We start from the raw sequence: 18246 nt of genomic DNA on the forward strand, positions 1-18246 counted from the left end.
TTAGTTTTAGAATCACAGCAAAATTGAGAGGAAGGTAGAGATGCCAGTACGCTCTTGGCCCCCACACATGCATGGCCACCCCCATTCTCCATATCCTCCACCAGAATGGCACATGTGTTAGAGGTGATGAGCCTACACGCACGCACTGGGTATTCACTTAGGATCCGCGTCGCTGGACCTCCTCTCCATTACCCTGCATACCGCCCCAAACCATCTGCACCAATACGGATGCATACCAAGAATAAAGTGAAAACAAACAGAAAATCAATGTTCTCTATACGAATCCTAAAACTAGAGAAAACGACAAAATTTAAATCGGCTGTTAGCCCCACCACGGACACTAGTGACCATGTGGTGAATTTAATTTCATTCCGCAATTTCTACTTTTTAAAATTTCTGCTATTTTAAAGTCGATGTAGGATACATAGAGGAAACTCTCCTTCCATGTTAGTAATGCAAAAAAATACAGTGGCTGCGCCAATAAAGAATCCCTTCGTGATCCTTTTCCCCCAGAATTTACACCGGGGCAGGATCTTTGGAAGACCAATGTAGCATCCTCATCTCCCTAGCAACCCAAGTCTCTTACACAATCGTCGTCCTGAGTGATTGATGGTGATCGCATCCAATACCGTCTTCTCACTTGCCCGTTCCAACCAATCAAATGGAAGCAGCGGCCGAGGGGGCGTTCCCACCGGTGCAACGGGGGGCAGTGTCGCTCTGCCGCCTGCTGTGCGTCATCAGTCTGCGCTCAACACACGTTTCGCCCGCTCCGCGCCGGGGAGCGGTTGCCTTGTCGTTACAATGAGCTGCGCCGCGCGGGCGGCGGTCCGCTCCCTGTGGCGGCTGCGCGCGGGCACCCTGCGGCCTCTCACAGGTAAAAGAGGAGCGTGGACGCAGATGCGTGGGAAATCGGTGGGCCAGGGAATTCGTCGGTGTCCTGGGCCGAAGAGGTCACGGGGGCCGACGTTCGTAGACGTCATCCGGCTGCGACGGAGGCGTGAACCTGGGGGCGCTGATAGGCGGGGCGGCGCGTTGGGCGATGACGTCATTGTGCACCTGTGCCGGGCGGTCCCTGCGGTAGCGGTGGGCGTTCCGGGCCGAGGACAGGTGGCGACCTGGAAAGTGCAGAGTCCGCGTTGCGGTTGTGCGGCCGGCGGCGTGGGCTTGGTAGAAGCGTAGGTTCAAAGGTCGCACCCCTGACCTACGGGGTCGCCTTGTCTGCATTTTAACAAGACCCTCGAACGACTTGCATGCACTCTAAAGCTAGAGAAGCACCAGGGGGGTGGAGGAAGCTTAGAATTCGGATTAGGGAGATGGGTTAGGATCTCCGGTCCTTCTCCAACCTTTTTTTTTTTTTTTTCTCCATTAGAGCTGCCCCAGAAAATTGTTGTGAGGTCTTTTTCTCAAATTTAAATCATTTGTGTACCACCTAAAGATTTTTTTTTAAGATTTTATTTTTTTTTGTAAATTTATTTTTTATTGGTGTTCAATTTGCCAACATATAGAATAACACCCAGTGCTCATCCCATCAAGTGTCCCCCGAAGATTTTTTTTTCTTTTTTTGCCTTTTAGCAATACCATTTGTACTTTTGATTACTAGATGTGCTTTTTCTACAACCGTGTTCCGTTTTCAAATTCAGTAATTTCATGGAAACTGAATCCTTATGGTAAAGACGGAAAACCAGTATTGCCTGCCCCTAACAGAGTAATCAAAAAACGAAATGCGCTGGAAACAAAAACAAAAAGTAAATTGTATCAGGTACTGTTGTCTACCAAGGCCTGAACCTTATGGGTTTAAAAAAAAAAAGGGGGGGAGGGGTAGGAGATTGGCAAGTATTAGGAAGGTATTTGTAAACTGAGACATTCTGTTTGATGAAATCAAAAAGATTGCAAAGGAATTTAGAAGAAAGTAACTCTTACTACATGGGTGTATTTAATGCATGTTCGTAAATCACTTAATATCTTCCGATATACCGCTCAAAATCTAGGTACCATCATTGTTAGGTGTTTCACCCTTTGGGAAGGCACTAACATGATATAATGCATTTGAGAGCTTTTAGCACTGAGCCCCAACTTTATTTTTACTCAATTTTAAGATGTGTGACAATGCAGGCAAAACTCAGAGGATTGTTAAACGTGACTTTTAACGTTCTTTTGTTGAGCCAGTGAGCGTAACAGAATAAGAGTCCTTGTTTTTCATTTATAAAGTTACTTTGCTTCCTGTATCTCATTTTATCGTTATAACTCAGTAAGAAAGGTGTTACTATTGTATGTCTCCTTAGGAAGGAAATAACCTGATGATTATTGCCAATTTTATATATAAGAAATGGTGATTCTGATTTGCCCAAGGTTAGTGTTAAAGACAGAAAACATCTTTTCTTTTCTTTCTTTCCTTCCTACCCCTCTCTCCCTCTGTTCCTTCCCTTCTCCCTTCCTTGATTTTTCTTTTTCGGTAATCTCTACCCCCAACATGGGGTTTGAACCAACAACCCTGAGATCAGGAGTCACATGCTCTACCAACTGAACCAGCCAGGTGCACCAACCATCCCATAATTTTTAAAGATACCTTGTAGAGATTGTGAAAAGGTAGAAATGGCAAATATTTCAATACCCAATCTTCCACACACCCCACAAAACATCATCTATTAGGTGCCTGAATCTGGGAAAGTGGTGCAGTGCTAGGGAACTGTTTAGTATGTTGTTTCTTTCTTTCTTTTTTTTTTTTTTTGAAGATTTTATTTATTTATCATAGACACAGGAGGAGAGAGAGGCAGAGACACAGGCAGAGGGAGAGGCAGGCTCCACGCCGGGAGCCCAACGTGGGACTCGATCCCAGGACTCCAGGATCACGCCCTGGGCCAAAGGCAGGCGCTAAACCACTGATCCACCCAGGGATCCCCCTGTTTAGTATGTTTTTAACAGAAATATAGTGCTGCCCATCAGAAGTCAGCTGTGTGTTTGAACTCATCCTGTGTACTCAATCCCTTGCTATTTCTCATTAAATGTGTTTTTTGTTTGTTTTTTTTTTAAATGAGTATTGGCTTGTCTTAAAGTTCCTTCCCATTAATATATTTTTAGATAGGAGTAACAAATGAAAGAAAAGGTGAACAAGATTATCTTGAGGAATAGGGCCAGCTCATCATTTTCAGTTTTAATTCCTAGCAGTCATGTTTCTACAAGGAGGTCAAATTAATGGGAGCACCAGTTCTTGGACTTAGAGGCAACAACTTGGGACAGGCTACCTTGATTTCGTCAAATGTGTCAAATTGTTCTCCATATAAAAACATGGGCATTAACCACAGTGATCTGCTGTCTGATGGCATAGATCTGAGTGGTGCATTATACCTAGCAGCATTTGGACTCCATCCAATTGTTGATGACTACTTCCCAGGTTCCATCCAGTTTCGTGAGTCAGATGTGCTCAGTGAGATGGAGCAGATTATATGGAAGAGTGGATCAAAGCTGGGTCACCATGCTTCAGACCCCCATGTCATGTTCCTTTGTTTAGTGAGGCATTTAAAATCCCACCTGGTCAAAAAGTTCAAATGAAGAATCACCCCAAATTTTACCTGGCCTACCCCATCACTTTTTGTCCAAAGTACTCAAGCCTTTTAATGAAAACCCTACAGATGTACTCAAAGTGAGGTTTTCTGCACATTTTCAGGGTGTTGATGTTAGCCTAAATGAAAAGAAGTATGTATTAACGATATGGTAGGCATACATAAGAGCCTTGGAACACATCTCAAGATGATACCAACACACATCACAGTTCACATTACAAACTAACTGGCCTCCCTGTGTCTCCACTTTCATAACTGCAAAATGAGCTGATAACATGTTATATACCTAAACTTGTAAAACTCTAGGGGAAAAAATTTGGGGGGTACCTTAATGTAAGGCTCAGAGAACACATTGAAGGTGTTACTACTAGGAGATTTTTTTTTAAAAGACTAAATTTAATCTGTCCTGAATAATTTACATTTCAAAGACAAGAATTTCATTGAACTGATAGTATACCATAACAAGATCAAACCTAAGCCCCAGGGCACATTTTCCAAATCCCATGCCCATGGGTGTTTTGAGAGTACTTAAATCTGTGGTTCTCAACCTTGACTGCAGAAAAGATTTGTCCAGAGCTTTTATAAAAATCCACCCTGAGATTAATTGGGGAGCAACATCCATGGTTTTGAAAGCTCCTCAGGAGGTTTTGTGCAGCCAGGGTCAGGAATAAAGTAGGCCGGGTGGGGAGGTGAATTGTTCATCTAGAGGCCATGTGCCTTGCTGCCACGTTAGCTGCCTGGTGAAAAGACAGGTTCAGTATTTCCAGATCTTTCTGTGATTAATGTGAAGCCAGAAATCCAGATCTTTAGGTAAAATCTATGCTTTAAGTGTTGGTAACTAATTCATTTAAAAAAAAAAAAAAGATAGGGATCCCTGGGTGGCACAGCGGTTTAGCCCCTGCCTTTGGCCCAGAGCGCAATCCTGGAGACCCGGGATCGAATCCCATGTCAGGCTCCCGGTGCATGGAGCCTGCTTCTCCCTCTGCCTGTGTCTCTGCCCCCCCCCCCTCTCTCTCTCTCTCTCTCTCTCTCTGTGACTATCATAAATAAATAAAAATTAAAAAAAAAAAAAAAGATGGGCGGGGGCGTGCCTGGCTAGCTCAGTCATTAGAGCATGGGACTCTTGATCTTACGGTTGTGAATTCAAGCCCCGCATTGGGCTTGGAGCCTACTTAAAAAAAAAAAAAGCAAAAAAGCAAAAGAACACTGCAGATTAAACAGAATACATTTATGAGCATACCCTACCCACGGGGAACTCATCTGTGACCTTTGTTCTAAGGCGCCTCTTTCTTCTGCCTATAAAAGGAAACATCTGTTTTACTCAGGAGTAATAAAGAATAAAAACATTTGTGTTGCAGCGTATGGAAGAAGAATTGGTGTCAGGTTTTACAGTTCAGGAATGACCTTAGACAATGTCAATCGGGCAGCTGTGGATCGAATAATCCGGGTGGATCATGCGGGTGAATATGGAGCAAACCGAATCTATGCAGGACAGATGGCTGTCCTGGGTCGGACAAGTGTTGGGCCAGTCATTCAGGTGGGTACTTCATTATCTCCACCCACCCACCCACTGGCCTAGTCTTACTGAACAGCAGGGGGGGCCAGAAGCCTTCAAGCCATGAATCACATGAGGTCATACATTTGCAAGGGAGAGCAAAAATTGGTTATTTTAGGGTGGGCAGTGGAGCCAGTGAAAAATATATTATTCTTTTTATGTGTATGGCACCTGGGTGGCTCAGATTGTGATCCCGGGGTCCTGGGATCGAGTCCCACATCAGGATCCCCATAGGGAGCCTGTGTCCCTCTGCCTATGTCTCTGCCTCTCTGTGTCTCTTGTGAATAAATGAATGAATAAAATCTTTAAAAAAAAAAAGTATCCTTTTTATGTGTAAAGCACAGACATACAGTACACAAACAGATATATAGTATACCTGAAGTATTAAAATTACATCATGGAATGGGCAGTAAAAAAGGGTTGAGAATAATTGCATTGGTGAAAGCACCAGTTGCTGAGAGGTGGTGATCCTGTCCCCAGTGGGGATATTTTTTATATATATATTTAAAGATTTTTAAAATTTATTTATTCATGAGAGACACAGGCAGAGGGAGAAGCAGGCTCCTTGCAGGGAGCCCGATGCAGGACTCGATCCCGGGTCTCCAGGATCACACCCTGGGCTGAAGGTGGGCGATCCCCAATATTTTATATTTTATAATGAGAGGCAGAGAGAGGGTCCTGGGCATTGTTGTCACAAAGACCCGGGTTCACGTTCCAGCTTTCTTCCACCTACCTGTGTGACCTTGAGGAGGTTCCATGACCTCTCTGGGTCTCCATTTCCATATCTGTGAAATGAGCTGATAACATCTACCTCATTGGGTTTGGGTGAGGAATAAATGAGGTGGCAGGCATAGGGCAACTGACACCATGTCTGGCATGTAATAGACAGCACGAGTCAAATTGCCTGCTCTGAGTTCTTGGGCAAGTTGCCTAACCTCTCTGTGCCTCACTTTATCTGTATAATGGGGATAATAATAATAGTTTGTGCAGATTAAGTGAATTGCCTTCATAAAGCTATTTGATAGTGAGTGCCTGGCACTTAAGAAGTGCTGTAATTTGGGGGATCCCTGGGTGGCTCAGAGGTTTAACGCCTGCCTTCAGCCCAGGGCGTGATCCTGGAGTCCCGGGATCGAGTCCCATGTCGGGCTCCCTGCATGGAGCCTGCTTCTCCCTCTGCGTGTGTCTCTGCCTCTCTCTCTCTCTCTCTCTCTCTCTCTCTGTGTGTCTCTCATGAATAAATAAATAAAATCTTAAAAAAAAAAAAGTGCCATATGTTAACTCTTTCATCATTCTCCCGTTTTCGTTTTTTTTTTTAATAATAAATTTTTTTATTGGTGTTCAATTTACCAACATACAGAATGACACCCAGTGCTCATCCAGTCAAGTGCCCCCCGCAGTGCCCGTCACCCATTCACCCCCACCTCCCGCCCTCCTCCCCTTCCATCACCCCTAGTTTGTTTCCCAGAGTTAGGAGTCTTTATGTTCTGTCTCCCTTTCTGATACTTCTTACCCATTTCTTCTCCCTTCCCCTCTATTCCCTTTCGCACTATTATCTATATTCCCCAAATGAATGAGAACATACAATGTTTGTCCTTCTCTGATTGACTTACTTCATTCACCATAATACCTTCCAGTTCCATCCACGTTGAAGCAAATGGTGGGTATTTGTTGTTTCTAATGGCTGAGTAATATTCCATTGTATACATAAACCACATCTTCTTTATCCATTCATCTTTCAATGGACACTGAAGCTCCTTCCACAGTTTGGCTATTGTGGACATTGCTGCTAGAAACATCGGGGTGCAGGTGTCCCGGCGTTTCTTTGCATCTGAATCATTGGGGTAAATTCCCTTTTTCCTTTGACATAAATGACACTTCTATTCTAGCAGTCTAGAGGGAAATGACACAATAGGTGATATGCTGCCCTCCTGATTTTGGAATGGGCTGAACACCTCAGTTCTCCTTAATTGTGGACTTTGTCCTTGAATAGGCTATGCGGGTCCAAGAACTGCTGGAGCCGTGGTTCATGGCCCACTTATCTGGAATTGAGGGAACAGACTCTTCTCTTGGTTTGTTGGCACCCTCTGTATCCACGATGCTTTTCAGTTGATGTTTTGCTTTTTTCCTCCAATAATTCAAGGGGAGAGGGGGAAATAGCAGTTCTCATTTTTCTTTTCTTTTTTTTTTTATAAAGTTCTCATTTTTCATTCCATTTCCACATTGCTTCCTTTTCCCGACTTAGGGCATGTAGCTTCTCCTTGGTATGTAGCCGGTGACCTCTATGTGATGCTTGCATGTCTTTATTGTTATGTTTCTTACAGAAAATGTGGGATCAAGAAAAGGACCACTTGAAAAAGTTCAACGAGTTGATGGTTGCATTCAGGGTGCGGCCGACGATTCTGATGCCCTTTTGGAACGTGGTGGGGTTTGCACTGGGTATGTGTCTGTCCAGAAGAGCTTACATGAGCTTAGGGATCTGGCAATGATTAAATCGGTAAAATACCGATTTCATAATTCTTTATGTGTCCTCTTAACCACCTTTTTATTTCCTTAACATTTTTAAAAGTCAAATGGACTTTTTTGGGGGACTTAAATTTACTTAATTTTACTTACTTTACTTTTTTTTTAAATTTTACTTAAATTTACTTAAATATTTATGTATTTGAATCAGTACTTTTATAAATAGAAGGTGCGATAAAAGCAAATACAACAGAGAAGGAAAAAAACTAGAGCAATTCAGGTGTATCCAGTTGATATTCTCTGACAAAGGTTCTAAGCTTGAGATCAGCTCACTCTTAAAAAGGGAGAAGACTGGGGATCCCTGGGTGGTTCAATGGTTTAGTGCCTGCCTTTAGATGAGGGCGTGATCCTGGAGTCCCGGAATCAAGTTCCTTATCGGGCTCCCTGCTCTCTCTCTCTCTCATGAATAGATAAATAAAATCTAAAAAAAAAAAAAAAAGGAGAAGACTATTTGTTAGAAAAGAATCAAAGACATACCCCAAATGAAGACTTTCTTCTTGCTATATTGAGAGGGTTCAGAAGAGCCTTGAAAAGAGAATAGCATTCTTACTATGTGATTCGGGATTTAGCAGTGTGACCTAATACCACCTAAAACCGGTTTTCACTGGGCAGGTTGCTCCTAAGCATAGATGGCAGTGTCTAGAGACATTTTTGGCTGTCACAATCAGGGCTGCTACTGGCATCCAGTGGGTAGAGGCCAGGGGTGCTGTTAATGTCCTCCAATGCCCAGGACAGCCCTAACAACAGCGAATTACCCAGCCCCAGAGCCCGGAGTACTGAGCTCGACGAACTCTGACCTGACATGATCTCTCCTCACCAGTGTGGTCTCAGTCCCATCCCTTTCTGCTCTGGATTTGACAATTCCAGGTGCAGGAACTGCCCTGCTTGGGAAAGAGGGAGCAATGGCCTGCACTGTGGCTGTGGAAGAGTCCATAGCACATCACTATAACAACCAGATCAGGACGCTGATGGAGAAGGATCCTGAAAAATACGAGGAGCTTCTTCAGGTATTTGAATATACTCTGGAAAGGGGCTGCCAAGGGAGAAAAGGGCAACTTGGTAAGGAGGAAAAAAAATAGAAAAGTAGGGAATGACAGGCCTTAGAAACCTAGGAGAGCACCTCATTCTAAAGGTAGGAAGCACAGAAAGCCAAAGCCGTGGGCCCTGGTCACATGCTCAGGGAGAGCTGGGACCAGAAGCTATGTCTCCGGAGCCCACATCTATATTCTCCACTTCTGGATCACTGAAAGATTCTGAACAAATGTGAGCACAAAACCCTCAGAATAAATAAATGAAATAATAGGTATCTTCAGATGATGTTCTATAGCAAATGAGGGAACTGTTTAATTTTTTTTTTTAAGTCTAAATTAGGGATTGGTAAATCCTGGCCTGGGGCAGACCACCTATTTCTGTAAATTGTTTTATTGGAACATAGCCACACCTGCCCGTTTAGATGTCCATGGCTGCTGTCCCTGGCAGAGTTAAGTAGGTGTGAAGGGGACCATACTGCCGTGGAGCTTGAAGTGTTGATCTCCGGCCCTTCATAGAGAAAGGTTGCCTACCCCTGTCTTAGATGGTAGTATGAGGATTTAACCTCCAGGAGGAGATAGGACAGAAGGAGAGTTGGATCCTGACTTGCTTTGATTTCTTTGTATTTAACCAGGTGATAAGGAAATTTCGGGATGAAGAGCTAGAGCACCATGACATAGGCCTTGAACATGATGCACAACTGGTAGGAGACCTCCCTTTACTATTTGCTTGTGGGACTCTGGGCACCTTATTTGGAAGATTAAGGGGTGAGAGGTTTTTGTGTCTTGAGAAGTAGATTTCATTGTAACCACCAAAGAAAACAAACCAAAACAGTGCTTTGACAAAAAAGCAGGCCAATGCGTTGCTCCCAGCTGGGATCTTGTTTCTTGCTTCTCCCTTCATCATTTCCACTAGCAGCTTCCTTCCCCTTCCTGACCAAAAACCAATTGATTCAAATGCTCTGATAGTCATGAAACCACCCCAACCTGATGAATTTAAAGACATTGTTAGATCTTAAGTCTTATCCAGAGAGTTCCAGCCTTGCCATACCAGGCCATGTCTTCCTGCTACAAGTGAACATAGAACATGTTTCTTTTGTTTGCTTATTATCATTTTTAACAGGCTCCAGCATACACCATTTTGAAGAACCTTATCCAGGCCGGATGCAGCATGGCGATATATTTATCAGAAAGATTTTAAAGTATGTCCATTTTTCCCTGTCTACAAAAGATGACAGTGATTTAACAAGTGGCACTGGCAGTAAAGGAAATGTGCAATTATTGGTATATGAAACTTGTTAATAAACTGCAGGAGCTTTTTTTTTTTCATTAATAAAACTCTCTAGTGTTTTTTTTTTCCCCTGTACTGCCTTCTGCTAGAAGGCTGACCGCTCACCGGGTTTATTTCAGTTAAAACAAATGTAGCTCTTCCTTGTTTGTTCCATAGTCCATTATTTTGTAAAACATTAAGAATGAATCGTTAAGAAAATAATGGGAAATTTTTTTTTAGATTTATTTATTTATTTATTTTGGAGGGGATGGGAATGCACACGCATGAGTGCAGGAGAGAATCTCAAAGCAGACTCCCTGCTGAACACAGAGCGCGGCGAGGGGCTTGATATCACGACCCTAAGATAATAACCTGAGCCAAAAGCAAGAGTTGGATGCTCAACTGACTGAGCCACCCAGGTGTCCCAGAAATAAGAGAAATCTTTAAGAAAGAAAATTTGATTTCACTCCTAACCAAAAGTAATTTCAAACATGAGGGTGTTGAAGATCAACAAACCAAGACTGTCAAATCCATTAGTTAAATAGAAGACTGCCATTATTTCCAGCGGCCTCCTTAGCTGCTCTTCCTCTCTTCTAGATTTCTCCTTACCAGAGGGTGCCAGGGTGTCTTGCATGGCCCAGTTTTGTCTGTCCTCTTTGTCTTGGTATCCCATCCTGCCTTGTGGCTCATTCCCTACCATTCCCTTTTCAGCCCAGCTTTCTCATTTCCAAATATCCAACTGTCTACCCAGCTCTTCCACTTGGAAGTCAGAGAGACCCTCAAGCTCCACGTGCCCCATCTGAACTCCTCCCCCACCTCCATCCCGATGCCCCAGCGGCGTTCCTTATCACAGTTAATAGCAGCTCCATCCTTCTGGTCCTCAGGCTAAAATCTCTAGACTCACCTTTGACACCTACCTAAATCACACCTCCATCCAGTCTGCCCGGACATCCTACAGGCTCTGCCAAAGCCTTTTCACTGCCTCAGGAGCTGCCACCCTCATCTTACCTGGATTATTTTAGAAGCCTCCTTACTATTCTTCCTGCCTTACCCTGTCCTCCCACAATCCATTCTTCACCCACAGCCACAGTGATCCTTTGAACTGTATGCCAGGCCATGTTCCTGCTCAGCTCAGAAACCCCCCAATGGCTTTTCCCAGTTCCCTCAGCATCAGAGTCAAAGTCCCTAAAATGGTTTCTAAGAACCTGCGTGATTTGGCCCTCTGACCCCTTCCCCTTTTCCTCAGTGTGCTCCAGCCATGCTGGCCTCCTTGCCATTTCTCAAAACACCAAGCAAGCTCCTGTCTCAGGGCATTTGCAATGGCTGTTCCCTCTGCCTGCAGATAGCCACATGGACAAATCCCTCACCAACTCTCAAACTTTTGTCTCATGTCACTTCTTAAAGGAGGCCTACCCTGACCACCTCTTTCAAAATTGCAAACCCTATCCCACTGCATGCTTCATCCCACTTGTTCAACTCTTCCATTTTTTTTCTCCCCATAATGCTCATCAACTTCTGGCATATTATATACTGTACTTATTTGGTTTTTGTTTGTTTCTCCCTGTAAGACCGTAAGCTGTATAGGTCAGGAATCATTTTAATCACTGGCACATAAATAGCCATCAGTGGGATTGGATGAAGAAATAGCTCTCCCTTGTTAGAAGTCATTTTCACATAACTAGTAATTCAAGACTACTCCATGTGCTTCTCCACAAAATTCAGTAGAGATTTATTGAAAAGACGCTACCAAGTCAGGCTGGGCCCCTGGGTTCTAGATCTATAGAGTATGGTTTGCTATAAAACTCAAAATCTTCCAGCCAAGAAGAAAAAACACACACACACACACACACACACAAAAAAGCAAAACATGCTACCAAGAAACCAAAGAAAGGCCATTCTCTGTGCTTCTTGCTGATTTAAAAAGAAAGCAACAAAAACCAGGCTGGGTATCCACATGCAAAAGAATGAGTTTGGACCCTTATTTCACAGCTTATACAAAAATTAACTCAAACGGATTAAAAATACAAATGGTAATGCCAAAACTCTAAAACTCTTAGAAGAAGACATAAGGGTAAGTCTGTGTGACCTTGGATTAGACCAGTTTCCTAGATTTGACACCAAACGTACAAGTAACAAAAGAAAAAAGCTTAGATAGATAGGACTTAATCAGAATAGGAACTTTTGTGCTCTTCAAGAAGGTGAAACATAGCTCACAGAATGGGAGAGAATGTTTGCAAATCATAGATCTGATAAGGGATTTGTACTGAGAGTATATAAAGAACTCTTACAACTCAACAATAAGACAAATAGCCCCATTAAAAATAGTCAAAGGATGTGAATAGACCTGTCTTCAAAAAAGATGTACACATGGCCAATAAGCATTTGAAAAGATGCCCCAAATCATTAGTCCTTAGGGAAAACCACAGTGAGATAACAACCCACAATTACTACTCAAAACGTAGAAAATGACCTATTGGCAAGGGTATAGAGGAACTGGATCCTCATACACTGCTAGTGCCAATGCAAAAATGGTGCAGCCCCTTTGGGAAAAAAAAGTGTAACAGTTCCTCAGTCAATTAAATACAGTTACCATATGATACAGTAACTCTAGGTATAAATCCTGAAGAAATGAATACCTGAGTTCAAACAAATACATCTACATGAATGCTCACAGCAATGTTATTCCTAATAGCCAAAAGGTGGAAACAATCAAAATGTCTATCACCTGATTTGTAGATAAGCAAAATGTAGCATATCTATACCTTGGAATATTATTTGGTTGTAAAAAGGAACGAAGTATATAAAAAAAAAAAAGGAATGAAGTACTACTAAACGTGCTATAATATTGATAAACCTTAAAAACATGATATTCGGGCACAAAGTTGCAGAATGTGAAAATGAAAATGCTGGAGAAAGATGGTGATGGTTGCCCAACGATGTGAATGTACTTTAGGCCACTGACCTCTACACATAAAAATGGTTACATGATAAATATTATGTATAGTTTACTACAATTAAAAAGAAAAGCTAAGTGAAGGAAGCCAGACAAAAGGCCACATGTTGTATGATTCCATGTATATGAAATGTCCAGAAGAGGCAAATCCATAGAGATAGACTAGTGGGTGCCTAGGTTGTAAGGAATGGGGGGCAATGGGGAGTAGCTGCTAATAGATAGTTTCTAGAATTTGGGGTGATGAATGTTCTAGAATTAGCTGGTGGTGATGGTTACAGAACCTGGTGACAATAATGAAGAAAAAAAAAACATTGAATCAAACACTTGAAAATGGCGAATTTTATGGTATGTGAAGCAATGCAATAAAAAATACAGGATTTATAGTTTTTTGCTGTAAATGAGAGCAAGTTTCAATCCCCTCTATTGAGTGGGGAAATGATTTCTTTTAACATGCCACCCTTCAAGTCAGCAAAGCATGCAGAAGCCTTGATCTTCTGAGATGCTGATGCTGCATCTTGGCCTCCCATGTCAAAGCTAATTTTTAAGTATTGCAGTCAGGAATCTTAGTCATATAAAGATATTTTGTACAATACTTATTAAAAGCCCAGATTTGTTGCTGTTTGTTTAGCACCCCCTTCAGAATTGATGGCTGATGTTTTGTGCTTCTGAGAGCTTCCAGAACAAGACCAGAGAGATCTTCCAAATCCCCCTGTGGTTGTTTTTAATTCTGTTACAGCTTGTCCTCGAGTATTAACAAGGTAATCTTGTCTTTCCCTTACTTTACTGCTCTGACCTTTCAGGGAAAATGTGATTTTAAAATTGGACACCATCCAAAGATGATGCCAGGAGGACAAAGGATGTTATTCTGGCAAGCAGCATAGTTCCAAAGAGGCAACCCGAGATACGATTCCATTGCTACTCAAAGTGTGGTCCATAGACCAACAGCAGTGGTATCTCCTGGCAGCATGTTAGAAATGCAGAATTTGGAGCTCCTCCCCAGACCTTCTGAATCAGAATCTGCATTTTAACAAGATGTGGTGGTTTTAGACTATGTCCACAAATTCCTGAATACTCTTCTGTTCAGTGGAGCCTAATGGCCCTTGCCTCGAGTGTAGGCTGTGCTTAGTGACTTGTTTCTCACAAATGGTGGAAACGATGGAGTGTGACTGCCAAGGCTGCCTGGTCATAAAAGAGGTTGCAGCTTTTACCTTTCTCTCCAAGATCACTCAGTCTAGGAAAAGCCAGCTGCCATGTGGTGAGAACACTCAAGCAGTTAATCTGTGGAGAGGGTCACAGGGTCAAGAGCTGAGGCCGCCTGCCAGTAGCCATGATGTGCACCATCGTGGAAGTGAATCTTTCAGCCCCAGTCCTGCCTTCAGATGATGTAGTCCCGGGCGACATCCTGCCTGCAACCTTATGAGACACCCAGAGCCAAGATCACCCAGCTGTCCACTCCTCGGTTCCTGACTTTCAGCAACTACTTTCGATGATAAATGTTTGCTGTTTTCAGCTGCTGAGTTTTGGGGTGATTTGTTATGTGGCAATAATTAACCAATACCCAACACCTCCAGGTGATTTGGAAGCACATTAGTGCAAGAAGCTGAACTGGACCATGAACTTTTGGACGGCAGAGACCATCTTGGTCATTTCCATACCTTCAGAGCTTAGCACAGTGTTTGACACTCCGTAAATTTTTGTTGGAACAAAATACAAAGTTAAATTGCCCTGTTTTTAAGAAGTGAAAACTTTTTTTTTGGTAAAAAAATAATGCACACATTCCCATGGCGAATTAGTGCTAAAGGGTATATAGAGTGACAAGTAGATCTCTCTGTAGACTGCTGTTGCTTATCAGGAAACTGTGACCAGCAGCTGCCTTACTTTGTGATCAGCTATTAGCAATCTGTCACATAAGACAGTACATGGATTTCTTTCTTTTCCCCCCTTTACTTCCCAAAGAAATAGTTGCCTCGAGATGAAACACTATAAAAATGACATATAAGTTAAAAAAAAGCACAGGGGCTCCTGGGTGGCTCTCAGTCAGTTAAGCATCTGCCTTTGGGCTTGGGTCAGGATCCCAGGATCCTGGGATCGAGCCCCACATCGGGCTCCCTGCTCACTGTCAAGTCTGCTTCTCCCTCTCCCTTTGTGGTCTCCCACTCTCTCAAATAAATAAAATCTCCAAAAGAAAAGAAACAAAGCAAAACCCAAAAACCAAAACACAAGGCACTGCTTCCAAACGTATCCCTAAAAGTAACCACTGTTAATAATTCATCGTGTACCTCTCCAGACACTCGAATCTTTTATCCATACATGGACACTTTTGGGTTCGGATCGCTCCTCACTTGGAATAATACTGTGCATCTTTGATCTGCAATCTGTGTTTTTCTTTGGCGCCTTATTGGCCATCGTTCCAGGACAACATGGGTAGATGCACGGCGTGTCCCTGGTTGGCGACAACACTTCCATTTCACAGCTGACCCACCGCCACCACCTGGACGCTGCCTGGCTCCCACCCAGCAGTACTGCTCTGCCTCACCCGCTCCATTCCCCCACCGCCCCCCACCCCTGGGGGCACCAGCTCTGCTTGCCCCCTTTAGGGAGGAAGGAGGTGGAAACCCAGTCTGCAGGAGCCGGATGCCCTTGAACTTTACCACCAGGCCACTTGGCCTCTAATGTCCTCTCTTTATCAGTGGACAATTCGGTCATCAGTAACACAAAATTTGGGGACATCTAATGCTTCCGGGGACCACATTTGAATACAGATTCTGGAATTTCAGGAGAGACCTCTCGGCCTTCTCCTTCTTACCCCTTTCAGAGGGGTTCAATACTCTTTCGAGAACATGATATAGATATATGGATCCTCACTCCAGGGCCGCCTTAAAAGGAGGCCTCCTTGATCTGATGATCTGAGCAGAAGAAAACATGACCTTTCCCCACCGAGGGAACAAAAGAAACCTTTCCTCAAAACTGGTCTTTTCTGGCTCTTGCCAGAGCACAAAAAGGCCTTTCCGACCAAACACGTTTGCAAAGGTTGAAAAGGCTCCTCTGGCCTTCGGGGACTTGCTTCCTCCCACTCGGTCTCCCGGGATGTCAGCCTTGCGCGGCGTTGACAGGCGGCAGCTCTGACCCGGAGAGCGTCGGCAGCCCGGCCGCCGGCGCGCCAAGGGCAAAGGAAGGTCGCAGACTCGGCGGCGCCCGCCTTCCGCCACCAGGGGGCGCCCGCGCCCCGAGGTCCGAGTCCGGCCCGCAGAGCTGGCTGCTAAGTCACGTCCAGAGGGTCCCAGGGACAGCGCCTGGGGAGCAAGGCGAGGCCTCTGCTACGCGTTTTCCCCAATAATCCCCCCTCCCCATCCCCGCTCCCAGAGCGGAATGGATTGGCACGTTGGCGCCATGCAAGAGGCGGAGGGCTGAGCACATACATGTGCCAGTGCGTGCGGGCCCAGGGACCTGAGAGCATCCTTCTCAGGAAGGATGCATTTTCCTTCTTAGGAAAGGGAGACAGGAAAACACAGGGGAGGGAGATCAACCCCTGCCCCAAGAATTCTGCAGTACCCAGGGGCCTGCACTGAGTATTGATTCATTATTTCACCCTGCTCCCTGGACACAACTTGCTGGCACACACCTTCTGGCTCACATGATGGGCCCTTTTTCTGATGAAGGCCATTTACCCTCCTAAGCCATTTATCTCATAAGTGATGTCATCCCACACACTCACTTATCTCTCTTGGATTCTATCATTGAAGGTCGTTCCCTGCCTTCCTACCATCTCTCCATCGTGGCGTGATGCTGTGTAAGGCAAGGCCTGTCCCCACACCTCACTCGCCCCGAGTCCATGTTTGATAAACTAATTTTAGCAAAAAAAATAAAAAAACCAAAACACATATGAACTCATAAAATGAAACCAAATGAATTGACGCCAGTAATCACAAGTAATGACAAACAATCCTCCTGCTGTCAATGTGAATAGACCTAGAAACTGTAAGGGGAACCGTGTTGAGTGGAGGATGGAAGAATAGGAGGGGAGAGATGGCACCTGAGGCAGAACACAGGAGACAGAGGTTCACTGTAAGGGAGCAGTGGCCAGACAGCAGAGGAGAGGCTGTCTGCAAGGAGGGGGGCCCGGGGGGCTGTAGTTAGCAGGGGTGGGGGGACGTGAGAAGGGATGGAGACACACTGAGTTCTTCTTTGGTACTTGTACCTGGTCCTAAGTGGCCCATTGGTCAGGTGGGGCCTATAGGTATTTGGAGGTGGGTCGCCTGCTGAGCCTGTTTGCTTCAGCCCAGTGATCACTGTGGGCCCTTTTACCTTACACAGGTTTCCATTGCTCAAGCCTCTTGCCTAAAAGCAGCCTCTACAGAAACTTCTGGATGAAAGTATGACGTTGGGAAGGAGGGACCTTCAACCCTCTCATCCATCTGCTTCCTTAACCCTGCGTGAGCCTGGCAAACATGTAACCTGCAGCTGTGCCTCAACTCTTCTTCCTCAAAACGCTTTTCCTTTATTGCCACTGTTTGGTTTTTTGAGAATTTCCCTTTATGATACTCCCTTCCTTTTTTAAAATGTCAATTATGTTTCTAGGGTTATGCAGAATTTTCTAATTCTTATTCCTGGAATGCTTACCTGGGCATGTGCATCAGAATCAACTCCTGAGATTAAAAAAGGAAAAAAAAATCTGCTCCTACTGAACGAGAAGCTACATGGCTGGCTTGAGGGATGAATATATTTTAAAAATTCACATGGGGCTCTGATGTGCAGGCCTGGTTAAGAATCAGTGGTTTCATGCCATAAGGGCTTCATTTTAAAATCTGTCCCCAAATGGATGCTTTCCCCTTGCTTTATATTTTATTGGGGGGGGGGGGGGCTGATTCAGGATTTCCATTCTGTTCCACTCCCTTCCTGCACTGTTTTCTCCTAAAATGTGACTTGTTCCAGTTTTCTCCAGTCCATTCAGTACCATGACAGCTGGAAACATGTTCCAGACCAAGTTGTCTTCATGGGTTGGAAACAATGGGGAAGAGCAGTGCTCTCAGTTCGGCTGGGGGATGGGGAGGGATGGGGTGGGGTGTGTGTGGAGAGCAGTCTTTGTGTAGTATTTTCCATGCTTAGCTTCCAACTGGCTTTATTGAATCTATAAAAGAATTGTGAGGAGTTGCCACCTGTTGCACTTGCTTCCTGATGCTCTGTGTATGTATTTATGTTTAAGTAAGACAAGGTCACTAAAAGAATAATTATCTCATTTTTTTTGGTTTTAAGGGAGTATATTATCCTAGGTGCTGCAGAATAAAAAAATTTTATTTTAATTTTTTAAAAAGATGTTATTAATTTATTCATGAGAGACACACAGAGAGAGGCAGAGACAT

The 18246-nt window shown here is 44.0% G+C and overlaps 1 protein-coding gene across 4 annotated transcripts; it reads left to right on the plus strand.

The window, feature by feature from the left end:
* Window positions 1-721: 721 nt before the first annotated feature.
* COQ7 (coenzyme Q7, hydroxylase) lies at window positions 722-18157 on the plus strand. Of its 4 annotated transcripts, none has more exons than XM_041746917.1 (6): window positions 722-874; window positions 4919-5097; window positions 7437-7551; window positions 8503-8642; window positions 9299-9367; window positions 17201-18157. In XM_041746917.1, exons 1-6 carry the CDS (start codon window positions 802-804, stop codon window positions 17255-17257), a joined length of 633 nt encoding a protein of 210 aa, XP_041602851.1. In that variant the 5' UTR covers window positions 722-801; the 3' UTR covers window positions 17258-18157. The 4 variants fall into 4 exon arrangements, with proteins under 4 accessions (XP_041602851.1, XP_041602848.1, XP_041602849.1 ...); XM_041746914.1 differs by lacking the exon at window positions 17201-18157 and adding an exon at window positions 13687-14616; XM_041746915.1 differs by lacking the exon at window positions 17201-18157 and adding an exon at window positions 9787-10155.
* Window positions 18158-18246: the final 89 nt, after the last annotated feature.

Source organism: Vulpes lagopus, chromosome 3, assembly GCF_018345385.1.
Source record: "Vulpes lagopus strain Blue_001 chromosome 3, ASM1834538v1, whole genome shotgun sequence".
Classification (NCBI taxonomy): domain Eukaryota; kingdom Metazoa; phylum Chordata; class Mammalia; order Carnivora; family Canidae; genus Vulpes; species Vulpes lagopus.

Bases quoted from the DNA above. Each gene is read 5' to 3' on its own strand.
- COQ7 (XM_041746914.1), top strand. From the start codon at position 802: ATGAGCTGCGCCGCGCGGGCGGCGGTCCGCTCCCTGTGGCGGCTGCGC. The intron at 5,098-7,436 runs GTGGGTACTTCA...TGTTTCTTACAG, and splicing joins GTGTTGGGCCAGTCATTCAG to AAAATGTGGGATCAAGAAAA. The intron at 9,368-13,686 runs GTAGGAGACCTC...CTGACCTTTCAG, and splicing joins TTGAACATGATGCACAACTG to GGAAAATGTGATTTTAAAAT.